General features: G+C 36.8%; 2 protein-coding genes and 2 long non-coding RNA genes across 4 annotated transcripts in view; all 4 read left to right on the top strand.

Moving 5' to 3' along the window:
• LOC311090940 (uncharacterized protein) overlaps window positions 1-13,810 on the top strand; it is an 846,260-nt gene that overhangs the window by 254,852 nt on the left and 577,598 nt on the right. The window lies entirely within an intron of this gene.
• Window positions 2,630-6,706, top strand: LOC311091478. Its single transcript, XR_014608102.1, has 3 exons — window positions 2,630-2,734; window positions 3,223-3,306; window positions 6,592-6,706. It is a non-coding gene; the product is annotated as an uncharacterized lncRNA (long non-coding RNA).
• LOC311091427 lies at window positions 6,911-7,854 on the top strand. The gene is made up of 3 exons (XR_014608090.1): window positions 6,911-7,111; window positions 7,269-7,407; window positions 7,778-7,854. It is a non-coding gene; the product is annotated as an uncharacterized lncRNA (long non-coding RNA).
• On the top strand, window positions 8,584-11,881 carry LOC311097213 (uncharacterized protein; the record flags this gene model as incomplete). The annotated part of the gene is made up of 6 exons (XM_084136749.1): window positions 8,584-8,937; window positions 9,467-9,508; window positions 9,607-9,724; window positions 10,292-10,477; window positions 10,697-10,873; window positions 11,081-11,881. The coding sequence occupies 6 exons, from the start codon at window positions 8,584-8,586 to the stop codon at window positions 11,293-11,295; spliced, it is 1,092 nt and encodes a 363-aa protein (XP_083992875.1). The 3' UTR covers window positions 11,296-11,881.

The raw sequence follows: 13,810 nt of genomic DNA, 5'->3' as shown, positions 1-13,810 counted from the left end.
AGTTTAGGGAAGCAAGTTAGTTAGAAACTCGGCCAGTTGTCGACGGAAGACACAAATAGCTGGAGTATAAAGGTTTGTGTTTGAACTCAAAATAACATTTGTATTTGCTCCCTGTGGTTTATTCCATACGCCGTACACTCATTAGTTTCTCCTTTACAGAGACTCAATAGGAGTCGCACCGACACACACACACACACACACACACACATATGAACATGATTCATGCTTTACATCTATTATATTTAAAAACACAAATATCTATCCAAGATCATGTATTGTCAGTAATTAATCTGATTACAGGAATTCAATTTAACTTATTTAAAAAAAAAAAAAAAAAACAGTAATTGAAATATAATAATTTGCACTTTGTTCCACTGAACTCTGATTGTTTTCTCTTCTGTTCCACTTTACAGAGTATATTAAGAAGGTCGATCACCAAACATCCCTGATAAAGATCAATCACCAAACATCCCTGATAAAGGTCGATCACCAAACTCTGCTGGATGTGTTATATCGTAGTGTGAAATGATCATGAGAGGAGCAGAAACCATCGCAGATGAGAAATTTGAGAAAATTTGTCACACTAAATTCTGAGAAAATTTCTAGAGTCACACGGTCGACAGTCAGAGGAGAGTGCAGCGTTCCAAGACGCAGAACCACATATGGTCAACAATCGTTCTCTTATAAAGCAGTGAGCCTTTGGAACACTCTTCCAAACGAAATTATTTCATGCACAAACTACGGTACTTTTACACGCCTGACCAAACAGTGGTTATTATCAAAGCAAATCTGTACCCACTGAATGACTGTGATATGAATGATGTAAACTGTGAGTAAATGAGTGATAGATTCCTGAAGTGGGGAGGGTTTTTATGATGTGAGTGAAGTAATGCTTCCATGTATTATTATTCTGTATATATTTTATGAATTTTTGTAAGTAGGCTATAATATCAACCTGTCCAGGGACTGCGGGTGGAAATTAGCATTTTTTGCTACAACCTGGCACATGACATCTCTTCTTTTTTAGACTAATGTTGTTTGTGCATTGTCCCTGATCAAATAAAATAAATTAAAAAAAAAAAAAAAATCAGCTGATCCACAGAAGAGTTTTGGAATTGGGAATATATTGTTGATTCTGATTTGTATATTTCATTTATATTTTATGTGAAGTTGTACATGTCTTATATAAAAAAATATTATTTATAGATTTTTTTTTGTAAAATCTATGTTTTGGAATACATTTGTGACTCTGATCTGTTATATATGTGTGTGTGTGTGTGTGTGTGTATATATATATATATATATATATATATATATATATATATATATATATATATTGTTTTATATTATGTTGTGTTGTGTATTTTTTTGGTGAGATATGTCCTCTATATTTATCAAACAATTTCTTCTCTCTTGTGACTATTCTACAATGCGTAATCAGGTGATTGTCACATGACTAACTAATTGTTGTTTAAAAGGACTGTGAGTGTGTTTGCTACACCCTGGCTGTGTTCGAAACCGCATATTCACTGAGTAGGTCCTTAATTTCAATAAGTACTTGCTTAACGAGCGCTAAAAGAGTAGGTACTATATAGCCTGATCGCGTTAAGTATGAATATGAGCCGTATATCATCCGCCATGTTGACGTTATCATGTGACCTACAACGTTATCACAAGCACAACAACTTAAAAGATATGAGCGACAGCTTTAATTAATCTATCTGTAAATATCCTGATATTGATGAAACTTGCTCATTTTGTGGTTTTGTTGAAGAATCAAGTGCCCATTTATTTTGTGATTGTAGTTTAACCAATACATTTAGGGTTGATTTAAGTTCTTATATTTTAACCCTATAATGTGACCCACAGTTTTATCCTTAAAGATGTTATTTTTTATTATAAAAACCCCAAATCGTCATCTCTTGAATATGTTGTTAATTTCTTTATTTTATATGCAAAATGTTTCACCCACAAGCAAAAGTGGCTTAAATCTCATTTATGTTTAACTCGTTTCATCCATCAGGTTTATAAATAATAAACTTTTTTTTATGTATTATGATCAATTATTCAAATATATTTAACCTTGTAATTGTGCCCCCTGTGTATATAATCTCATACTATGATAAACGCAAACCCATGAAATTTATGTTTTCTTATTTTGTTTAGTTTATTGTCATTATGATTGTTCATTGTTAAAGAACTGGAATCTTTCCCTGATCTTGTATGTAACTATAAGTTCTACCAGAAAGACTCGGAAGATAAAGTGATGTAACAAAGCATATATTTATTGGCAGCCCGGCAAGCATTGTAAAGTTCTTTGGCGTAGGCCCCGTCCATAGCTCGTAATCCGAGGGTAGCGGATCTGCATCTCCTGCCTGGAGACGAAGGCAGGGGCGCAGCCGACCCCCCTAGAAGGTATGGACATGATGTCGCGTCGGCATCTGCGAACTCAAACATGAGTAAGTACCATCTTTTATACAGAAAGTATGAAGACGTGATTGGATAGAGATGAAGGTAATAAGTGACGTAGTGATTGAGTCTTCCTGGCAGAACTTAGCTAAAGCTTCCATTTATGAGTGACAGGTGCAATAACACTTTATCACATCAGTAACTCGACAGCCTAGAGCAGTTCTCCTCAGCGTGTGTAATGTGTGTAATGTCTGCACAGAGGAGACGGGCGGCTGCTCCAAGATCTCGCCTTTGGAGAAAACTGCTGATTTTATACTCCAAAAATGTAAATATCCCTCCTTAAAAATAAAGATTACCCCAGAAAGAATTGCATTGCTAGCCCACCCCAACACTTACACACAATTATAATGATAAATGCTGACCAATACTTAATTATATTACTTTTTTAACTGAAAATTATATATTTCAGTAAAAGAAACAAAATGTCATTTGTTTTGTCATGTGACATAGATATGCATAAATACACACTAAATAAATGCAGTGAACACATCTCAATGTTCAGTCTAGCAATGAATTAATGCATATATTAATGAAATAATTATATTTTATTTACTGACAATAAGAAACATGAATAAATGAGTAAAAGTGACCATCACAATAAACAAATGCATGTACAAGTCAACAACACACCAAACAAAGCTTTATTCAAACATATTGTTCTAGCAATCACATATTTCCAGGCGGTGAACCCCACATCTCACTGCCATCTCAACACAGCGGTTCTCATTCTGTGTGTTTATTCTGGTGAATCAGCTGACCACCGTTCCCACCTTCACCTGTCTCTGCCGTCCATCATGTCCCTCATCGCTGCAGTCAGACTCAACAACACACACTCCTGTGAGCAGACATGGGCAGTATTTCAATTAAATGTATTTTAAATACGTATTTAATTACTTTAGTGTATTTTGTAATTTGTATTTTGCAGGTGTGGAAAAAATAAAATGTAGTTTGTAACAAAATATTTTGAGGGAGTGTATTTAGAGTATTTTAAATACTTAAGAAAAATCACCATATGCTTATTATTATTATAGTTTCAGATCTTTTGGGTCACCTTAAATTTCCCATTTCAAAAAGAGAGCAGGTGCATTGCCCCTTCAAAAACTGTGATCGATCATTTTCACGTCCCACCTATCTAGAAAGCACAAATACTCTACAGCTTTGCATGTCTCTGGTGCATACTGTCTTCCTTCAGTTCCTAGTGAGTCTCAGTTCTCTGTTACTGAAAGCCACTCAGGTGAAGGGGCAGATGACGATGGGCATGAGGAGGATATGCTGGACCCTGCACAAATGAAAAATTTATACATGAGAAATCTGTCCATGTTTTTCATGAAGTTGCAGGCAAAGCACCTGATCCCTTCCTCAACAGTACAGTTAATCGTAGAAGAGATAAATAAGCTTAGTGGAGAGTGTGCCAGCAGTACACAAAGAATCAACTTAAAGTATCTCTTCAAGCAAAAACTAAACTCTCTGAGATAGAAATTGAAGATGCTTTGAAAACCCTATGGACATGGATATTCATGGATCATGCAGCTTTGCTCTTTCCACAAAGTACAAGAGAAAACAGTACTTTGAGGAAAACTTTCCATATGTGCATCCAAAATGCATTTTTTGGGGATTGATGAAAACAGAAAGGAGAGACATGCCCAATATATTCCCATAAAAGACACATTAACAGCACTCCTGAAAGATCCTGCTGTATGGGAAGAATGTTGTACATCTAGGAATGAGAGTACACCTTTAAATGATGTGTGTGATGGATTCGTATTCAAATCCAATCAGTCGTTTTCGGAGCAAGGTTATAATCGTTAACGAAAACGAACGAAAAAACGAAAACTAGGTGGGAAAAAACATTGTCGTTAAATGAAATAAAAATAAAAACGAGGCATTACTAAAAAAACGATAACTAACTAAAACTGTAATGTGTGTTTGGCAAAACGAACTAAAATAAAAATAAAATTATAGAGTAAATGTCTTTAGTTTTCGTCTTTGTCAAGGTCTTTCATTTTTTAACGCTATTTAAAACACGCAGCGTATTCGTACAGCCGCTTTCCTTTCCCTGCTCTCCCTCCGTCTCTGTCACTCATGCGTCTCTCACATGCGCGCGCACACAGCAACCCGGTATCACGCTAAAGCGTGTAATACACACGCTGGTCCACTAGCTGATGCGTGTCAGTGTCACGCTTTGACTCCTCTAAGCGTGACAATGACACGCATGAATGAAGGGTGAGTACCAGCAGGGGGCGATAATTTCCTCAATGCCAACAACTCCCCACGGACCAAATAGAGAAGCGATATATTGCATTCTCCAAAATTCCCGCATCGTTCAGATCGGTCAAAGCCATATTTTTTTATTATGGTTCTGTAATTTAAGAAAATCTAACGTTGCTGTAGCCTATCGTTATATTTGTGTGTGTGGACTATGGAGCTTTTTAATCTATGGTGCTGTTAGTGTTAACGTTACCGTGGTCAATAACGTTAATAGAAATTGATATTAATTGGCTAATTAATTAATCACAGAAAGTTGCAGTGACTGCATATTAGGTTATATTACGTTTATAAAAAAGTTGTTATGGTCGATGGGAAGTAACTTTAGATAAACCTTGATTGATGATGATATATGCGCGGATTTCGATCCTGAAATATCGATACTGATGTTGTAGGCCTATCTATTCTAAAGGATCTATCCACACTAGGGATGGCGAAAACTAAAAAATTTCTTAACCGACCACCGAGCCTCATTAGCCGGTTGAAACCGGTTAACCGATTAGTTTAAAATATGCTACGCTATTTGAAATACGAGCCGCGCCTGCAATATCGCAACTCTGTCGCATCTCTCTGCCGCTCTGCCTCCCGCTCACACACACACACACACACACCCACTTTTTTTAAATCCCCTATAGCGCGAAACATGAGTCCCGCAAACGCGGCGCCGAGGAGCTTGTATGTAATCGGAGGACAAATGGCTCCTTAGTTTTGAAATGGTTTGGGCACAAGGTGATCGTGTTGAAAATAAAGGCGTTTGTCACCAAGGTCTCCTACATTCTCATAAACTCACCAAGGTCACCTACATTGCATCCAAAATCATCAGCCTGCCTATTATAGACCTCGGCCACCAAAACAATAAAGCCATCACACGCATGGCCCGGTCTGTCAGCAGAGACCCAGATCATCCCCTCCACAGCCACTTCTGCCCAGTAAAAGCTTTGTCCCTTCAGCCATCGTTGCTCTTAACGGTTTTAAGCGCTAATCCTGCTCCTCACCATCTGCAGATGTGTTGTGTGTGTATTTGTCCATGTTGTTTGTATCTGACAGTGTTTGTGAAAAAGAATTTCCCCCAGGGGACAATAAAGGTCTATCTATCTATCTATCTATCTATCTATCTATCTATCTATCTTGTCTAGCGTTAGAAGCTCATTTGAAACATTGCCGTGGCTCATTTAAGAAAATGACAGCTCCGAAGAGACGCCGCTTTAGGTTGAGGTAGTGCTAACATAAATGGTCCCACACACTACTTTTCTTTGCACGCTTCATCCTGTCGTCTGCCCTGGCTCTAACCTCGAGTGTTTTAGCCTGTAGCCTTTACTTTTCGCAAACCTTGTGAGCGCGCGAACCCAAATCGCACCCAAATCGAACCCAAACCCACCTAATAATTATGATGCTGAAAACTCAGCTTTGATCACAGGAATAAATTACATTTTAACATATTGTTTTAAATTGCAATAATATTTCACAATATTTGTTTTTACAAAAGATTTACTGTATTTTTGATCAAATAAATGCAGCCTTGGTAAGCAGATTAGACTTCTTCCAACATTAAACATCTTACCAACCCCAAACTCTTGAAAACTAGCATGTAACATGTAACATTTACTATAATTTTGCTAGTTTGTGCAATTAAATTTATTTTGATTGATCGTTAAAGTTAAAATGGATTGTGTTATGTTCTGTAATTGTTGTTAATAAATCTGTCAGAATGAAACGTGCAAAAAGTTTTACCTATTGGGGTACAACAGTGGCAGTCTTTAAAAAAATTAACAATGGTTTTACTACGGTAACCATACAAATCCAGGAAGCCTTGCTGCAAGAGAATTAACTATGTTTTTGTTTTCCTTTGTCCAACAGCTCCTGTTTTTACCTACCATCCTTCCCTGTTACCGCTACCTGTATCTCTTCATAAGAAAGAGCCACTCCTATACTCCTCTTACTGCCTCTCTCTCACACACTCTCTCTCTCTCTCTCTCTCTCTCTCTCTCTCTCTCTCTCTCACACACACTCTATCTATTTCTATCTCTCTCTCTCTCTCTCTCTCTCTCTCTCTCTCACACACACTCTATCTATTTCTATTTCTCTCTCTCTCTCTCTCTCTCTCTCTCAATTTCTTTCTTGTAAAGCTTCACTGTCTTCAAGTAAGTATTGTTACTCTATTCTTTATTTTTCTTTCACCTTACTCTATCTCTCACTGTCCAAAACATTTTTAAAAATGTAGTTTTATATAGTCTATACTCTGTCCTCAATTCTTTTTGTCTGACCGTGTTTTTATCTTCCTTTCCAGTATAGTATCTTTGAAATGGCTGCTCAGCAAGACAGAGGGAGAGCAGATGATGCTATTTTCATTGCAGACATGCTTCTTGCTCAAACCAAAGTGAGTATTTTTTTTATTTTATTTTTTGAGACAGTGATCTTACAGTATTGGTAATAATACTAAAGAGTGGGAATTAGAGTGCAAAATTTGAATGAACTGCTCAAGAGTTGGCTGTATTTCAGTGTTATCATACGATGCTCACTTTCTGTCATGCAAGGCAAAGGAAGCGAAGGGCAAAGCAACATCTGCTAAAGGCAGTAAATTTAATGTCCGATGGGTGGAGAGAGATGCTGAAGGACGTCCACTGCTAAAAAGAAGCAGAAGTGGAGAGACACGAAAACGTGCTTCAGCTACAGGTAGTCCATGTCTTCCAGGATTATTTGTGATTACCCACCCAATCTTTCTTAACTAAGTATAACTGTGCCCATTGTATACAGAATTCAGCTTGCTATTTGTTAGGTAACATAAATATGGTTTTGTGTCACTTTTGAAACATAGACCACCAAACTGTGGGGCTTCCAGTGCACAGCTTTATCCTTTATTTTTTTCCATGGTTAAACTTAAAAGGATTTCTGTTTCTGGTTTTTAATAATTTTCCTTTGAATACTGTATGTTAAACTGTACCATCAGAAACACAACATGGTGGTTGATGTGTTACCTATGTTATTGACTTCACTGTAATGCTTGTAATTCCTAATGCCTGTAATTTGTTTCCGTTGTTGGCAGTGAGAGCACTACTCATTTTGAGTCATCTGAGGAGGTTCCCACAGTTACCCAATCAAACTGCTCTCAACACTCATTTGGTAAGATGACACCTGACCTTACTGTAATTAAGCAAGTTAGCTATAAGCGTGACACTTGTAGTTGTTTTACTTAATGTAAAATTAACAGAGCATATAATGTCTGACACTGAACATATATTTTTTCTTATTCTATCAAGATCAGAGGAACCCTATTTTGATGGCACCTTCATTGCCAAGGACACTGATGTACACCATTTTGTCGATGATATCAGGAGTAAAATCAAAAGTGTTAGTAAAATAAGTTGTTTTTTTTGCACCTTTGATTTATATCCAAAATTTGCAATGTATGATTGTTTTATTAAATAGATAATTTATCCCTAGTTGGTGTAAGCTTATATAATACACTTAGTTTGTTACTAGCACTTTGAGCATGGTGCACTCTTACAAACAATCTTGTGTTGAGGTTTAAATTAGATAATGGTAAGTGTGGTGGCATCCAAAGTGGCTAGTTTAGTCATTCATTATGTAATAGCAGATCTCTGCAAGAGATAGTGACTCTGCATGCAGTTTGTCACCCTGCCTTTCAACTAGTTTGTGTAGCTAGAGTAGAGAAAGTAGAAGATGCATTTTCTGAAGCTCCTCTTTAGTAGTAGTTTGAAAGTAAACCTTTATTGTCACCGATCATTACAAAGATGCCAGTTGGTGTGATGTAACCTGACTCATCCTGATGGATGAAGTAACTAGTTAGAAAAAATAGCAACTTTCAGTTTAAACCAGAATTATTTCGTCATGCAGACTGCCGGCAAAGGGATCTGTGGAGCCAGTCAGTGGTCTGCTGCACGCGAAACGGCCAGAAGGGCAAGCAAACTGGATGAAGAGGGCCTTGAGGTGGTTGTTTGCAGACATGGAGTGCTACTCAAGGCTCTTAACATGTACAGGGGGGAAATATTTGCTTATCCGCTGTACCTGCAGAAGGAGCTCCAAGCAGCCACAAACGGACAGTTCTATTGCACAGATATTGCTTGCAAGTATTGGCCTTACCTCGAGAAGTTGGCAGTCTCCATGTTGGAACTCAGACCTTTACTGCAGATGAGACCATTCCTTTCTGTCATGCATGCCAAGGCTCATTCAACCAAGTGTGAGGTACTGCATATTCTTTATCATACCATTTTAAAATATTTTTTTTTTGTATTACTTGTATAATACACTGTATATGACTATAATTTAAGTGCCATGCTGATTTGTAAGATAATCTGCAGTGGCAAAAATCAGGAAGGTGCTGGCACAACTGCAGGGGAGGAGGTCGAAATGGTCAACAGCTACTTGTCTCGTTGTGCCCTCACAACTAAGTACATGACAACATCTGGTAATTATTGCTCATTTATATTATTTTAGGAAACCTGTCTTTTATGTATTTTTATTCTAATTGTCTAATACTTTGTACTGAGATTACAAATATTGTATAATATAGCAAATATACAGCTGTAAATATTCTAATATACAGTAGGCTACATTAATAAAACTGCATTACATCTCTCTTAAATTAAAAATCAATTGTCAATGCGTGAATGAACTGCAATACCATGAGCATTAATGGGACTTTCCTCCATCACATCATTTTGTTGTTTAAAGCCAGGAATGATATGCTGCTATTGGGTGGAACCGACGGAAGTGGGAAGGCCTTCATCTTGCACTATCCAGCAGATACATCAAGGTATTATGTTATGTCAGAGTTATGTATACAAAGCTTTTCTCAATTTTCCTCACTTTTTAAGATTGCAAAGTCAAAAATCTTTCTTTTTTTTACACCAGACTTTGAAAAAGGCTGAGGCTGAGTCTCAGAAACTGGAGGATTTGAGCAGTGAACTGGGGTGTCCTGAGAACATCGTGCATCAGTGGGTACATGATGTCAGACAATGGGCTACTGACGGTACAGTATTTTATGGACATTCTTCAACAACATGTAGTTTACTAATACTGCAGTTGTATAAGTGAGAATCTTTGCCATGCATAAGGATTAAGTAAGGGGGCGTTGTCCTGTTTTTGTTTGATATAAACTTGTGGGCTTGTAAAACTCTTTTGACACTGTTAACAGTGATTTGGGGCTCTAAATAAACTTGAACTTCCAAGACATCATAATAATTTTCTTGTATTATTGTTGTTGCTTTAAGATTCTGTAGGTACCAGATGTGATGACCAACATAACCTTCAGAAATCAATTGAACAAATGTTTCTTGGTGTTCATCAAAAAAAAGCCAGCCTTTATAATCACACTGGTATGTTGAAAACTCATCTAATATTTGTGTCTTTTTTATTACTTGCAGATGTCTAATTGCAGTGGATTGTTTTGGTATTATAGTGTTTTTAGGTCCTTAATTTTAAAATGTCTTCCTTTTAATTTTACAGATATTAGGCCTATTATGCCTTTTAATAACTTTCTGATATCTGTATACACATGCTTGTGCATCATGTTTTCTGTGTTTTTAAAATTTTATAGACAGCAACAAAATTCGACACTTGCGTCGAAGAAAATTGTGGGAAGAGAAGAGAAAACTCCTGCAAACAATCAAGCTCTACAATGAGCAGGTGCCAGATGAGGAGCGCATCGTTGAGGAGAAGGTGGAGAGCGGTTTCTCCGTGGGGGAAGACAGTCTAATATGGCCGTGGGAAGTGCACAGCAGTGGTAAGTAGCAATTTCTCTCTAAGGTGTGTGTGTGTAAACTAATGATATGTTGTATATGCTACTGTAAACATATGCCACATTTTATCTGATTAAATTTCTATTACATTTTTGCACTCTGCACCAGTATATGGGATGTTCATACACTACTTGGGTTTTGCCTGCTGTTTAGACTGTACAGGTCAAATTTTAATCGAAGGGATGTTATTTGTGTGACTTCAGAATCCAGCAACATCCTCACCAAGAAGAAGATTTTTGATGTGTACATGTCAAAAGTGCGGCTTCAAGAGGAAAAGATCATTGTGATGAGGGAGATGAGACAGCACTGCACCTATCTCAGAGAGCTGTCTGGAAACATTAGGACAATGATATCAGAAATGTCTTCTGGCAGAAACAGTGGTAAGATGCTAACTTTTATTACATTCTTGCTGTAATGCTTTTGTGCATCCTATAAAACCCCACTCATTTTGAGATCCTCAAGTGTTACATTATGGATTCCTTGTGGCTGGATCTAAATGGTCTGTAGTTCTTTAGTAAAGTCAGTTAATGAATAGCTCAACAACAATGGAAGTATTGTCATGCCTCGCTTTTAATTTTTCCTTCTAGGCAGTTTAAGTGAAGAGGGTCATCACGGGCTCCTGTGTCTTCTTCAGAAAAGGCTTGCAGATGTAGAGAAGTTCCAAGTCGTTTGCTCAAGTTACAGCCTGGCTTTAGGACCAAATGCTGCTTCTCTGCTGGAGGATGGGCCCGAGGAGATACCAGAGGACCATGAAGAAGTTGATTTTGAGAGTTCAGATGACAGTGATTTTGAGGCAGTGTAAATGAGTGCTTCTTAACTGGTCGGATGCATTTAGACTGCGTGCGTGTCAATTATGACTGGACTGCAGGTGTGTTTCAAGGAAAACAAAAAAACTTTTTGAAGTGTAATGGATGTCTTATACAGTGCTTTTATTTTGGACTATTGTTACCTCAGTTCACAAACAGCAGGTCGGTTTTTAAGTTTCACCTCTGATGTTTCATGGACTATTTCTACAGTCAACTGTGGTGCTAGAGTTTGCGAATGACAACAGCCTCTTGCAGTGGTGACTTTCCCAAGCTTTGCCCATCTCATCTTGTCAACATAATGACCTTTACTGTACAAAAATGTTACACTTACATTAATGTAATAGTTTGATTGTTTTATTCACAGTGATTGTGGGTACTTTTGGAATGAACCATTTACTGTACATGTCACTACATTAAATACTTTACAGAAATGACTGATCAATACCCATTGTTGAGTCTTAAGTGTAGTATTTCCTGTTGTTATTGCTGCTGTTATCTTGCCAAGAAAAGGAACTAATTTACCATGGCATTACTTGAGGTAACTATAAACATATGTTGTACATGCATGCAAACTAGTTCATGCTGAGCTGTTGTTTTGATTTGTCTTCTTGAAAATATGATGTTAAATTACTGATTTTTCATTTTCATCTTAACGTATGCCAGTTGTTCACAGGGTATATTACACAGGGTGTGTAATATCGCACAAAATAAAATTTTCACATGCTAATTGTCAAGTAGGTATATAGTTATGTGTTGTATTAATTAGTAAATACTAAATTATAGCCATAAATAAGATAAGTTTTTCATTATCCTGCTGAATAACTTTGCTCTGGATACAAGAATTAACACTAGACAACTGGTGTTGTAAATATCAGCTTACAATTATAGGCTATTTTCTTTAATTCATGTCTACCATTTTATACATACATATATTTATGTATGAATGTCCTTGTGGTCTTTGTATCACATATCACTTTGTTCTTTAGGCCTACATAAAAAATAAAAAAAGTGCTAATGTAAATAATGTTATTTTTATCATTATTTTCTGTATAAAAACATAAGTTGAAAATATTTAGCATAAAGAAACCGAATAGAATAGGTTCATTGGAGACTCTAAAATTGCCCTAGGTGTGAATGGGAGTGTGAGTGGTTGTGTGATGGACTGGCGACCAGTCCAGAGTGTACCCTGCCTCTCCAAAATGTCAGCGAAAACGCCCCTAGCATCTAGTGCCTGGATTTTAACATGAAAACACAAATTTTAATAAAGGATGACATATTTTTTAATTATTTGTTGGCAATATCAGTAATTCATATTTCTTTGCCTAACACATTTTTTTTTTTTTTTTACTTCCGTTTCTGTGGTCAGGCTACGCACCTGCGCCATTACGGTTACCTTAGCAACTAGTATGAATCTCCCAAACAAGCAATTTTGGATAATAATAACAACCATAAGACGATGTTTTTGGGCTGAATTAATACAACACGTTTTGTGCTTTTGCAGTAGCATGTCTGTTAGGAAGTTACTTTATACTATAGTTCTTTTTGAAACCCTACTTACTCACAACCCTAGTTTGCCAACCAGAAGAACTACATATTTAACGGGCTGTCTATCACGTTGTAATCTGCTGCAGCAGGGAATTGTAGTTTTGTTTTTGTAAATTACTAAAACATGTAAATGGATGTCTGGACTATAAAACTGAGAGTGCACTCATGGGTATGGGTGGATGTGAAACACAGTAGTTTGGTCAAAATTTTAAATTATAAATAATAACTAGGTGAGATTCAGTTTTTACAATTTTTGGTGATGTCCCCTATTGGTGATCGCACCAAACGGTAGCCCTCATGATGGAAGAGTTCAAGAGCTTTATATAACAGTTGGTTTCATCATTGTAGCCCATTCAGTTGCTGAATTATAAGACTCACAACATGCATCAATGTCAAAGTTCAGAGGTCAATATTTCAAAGCAGGAGCCAGGTACAGCCTTCAGATTGCAATGCTGTTACTCGGCTGATCAACACCTTTCCAGTGATGTGTTTGGTTTAATCATAATAATGAAATACGACAAAATAAAAAAATTCACTCTGCCCACTCAGCCCTTGTGTCATGCATGCATTTCAAAGACACATGAAGTGGTCTAATGTATAAATGTTAATTAAAATTTATATGTTGGACACAGTAGCCAAATTCATTAATGAAATGTTTATTTTGACTTATTTGAATCACAGATGTCACTGTGGGCCTCTTGGAACGTTTCTTTTTCACAAACCCTAACCTAATAAAAAAGTGTTTCAGAGTGACCTGATTTAATATGAATTAAAATACAGAGGTGAGTTACATTAAAAATGATTATAGATATCCAGTGTCCATCCTCCCATCCCATACTTTTATAGTTCATAATTAAGTGTTTTTATTCTGTGGTCATATGGCTAAGTGGCTACATAGACATTTGTCATCTAATTTACCTTACATATGTAATTTTATTACACTTCCCATTGCAAGAGCAATACAGT

The sequence above is a fragment of the Abramis brama genome (genome assembly GCF_963993115.1).
Source record: "Abramis brama genome assembly, chromosome: 1".
Classification (NCBI taxonomy): Eukaryota; Metazoa; Chordata; class Actinopteri; order Cypriniformes; family Leuciscidae; genus Abramis; species Abramis brama.
This window is presented reverse-complemented; position numbering and strand designations above follow the sequence as displayed.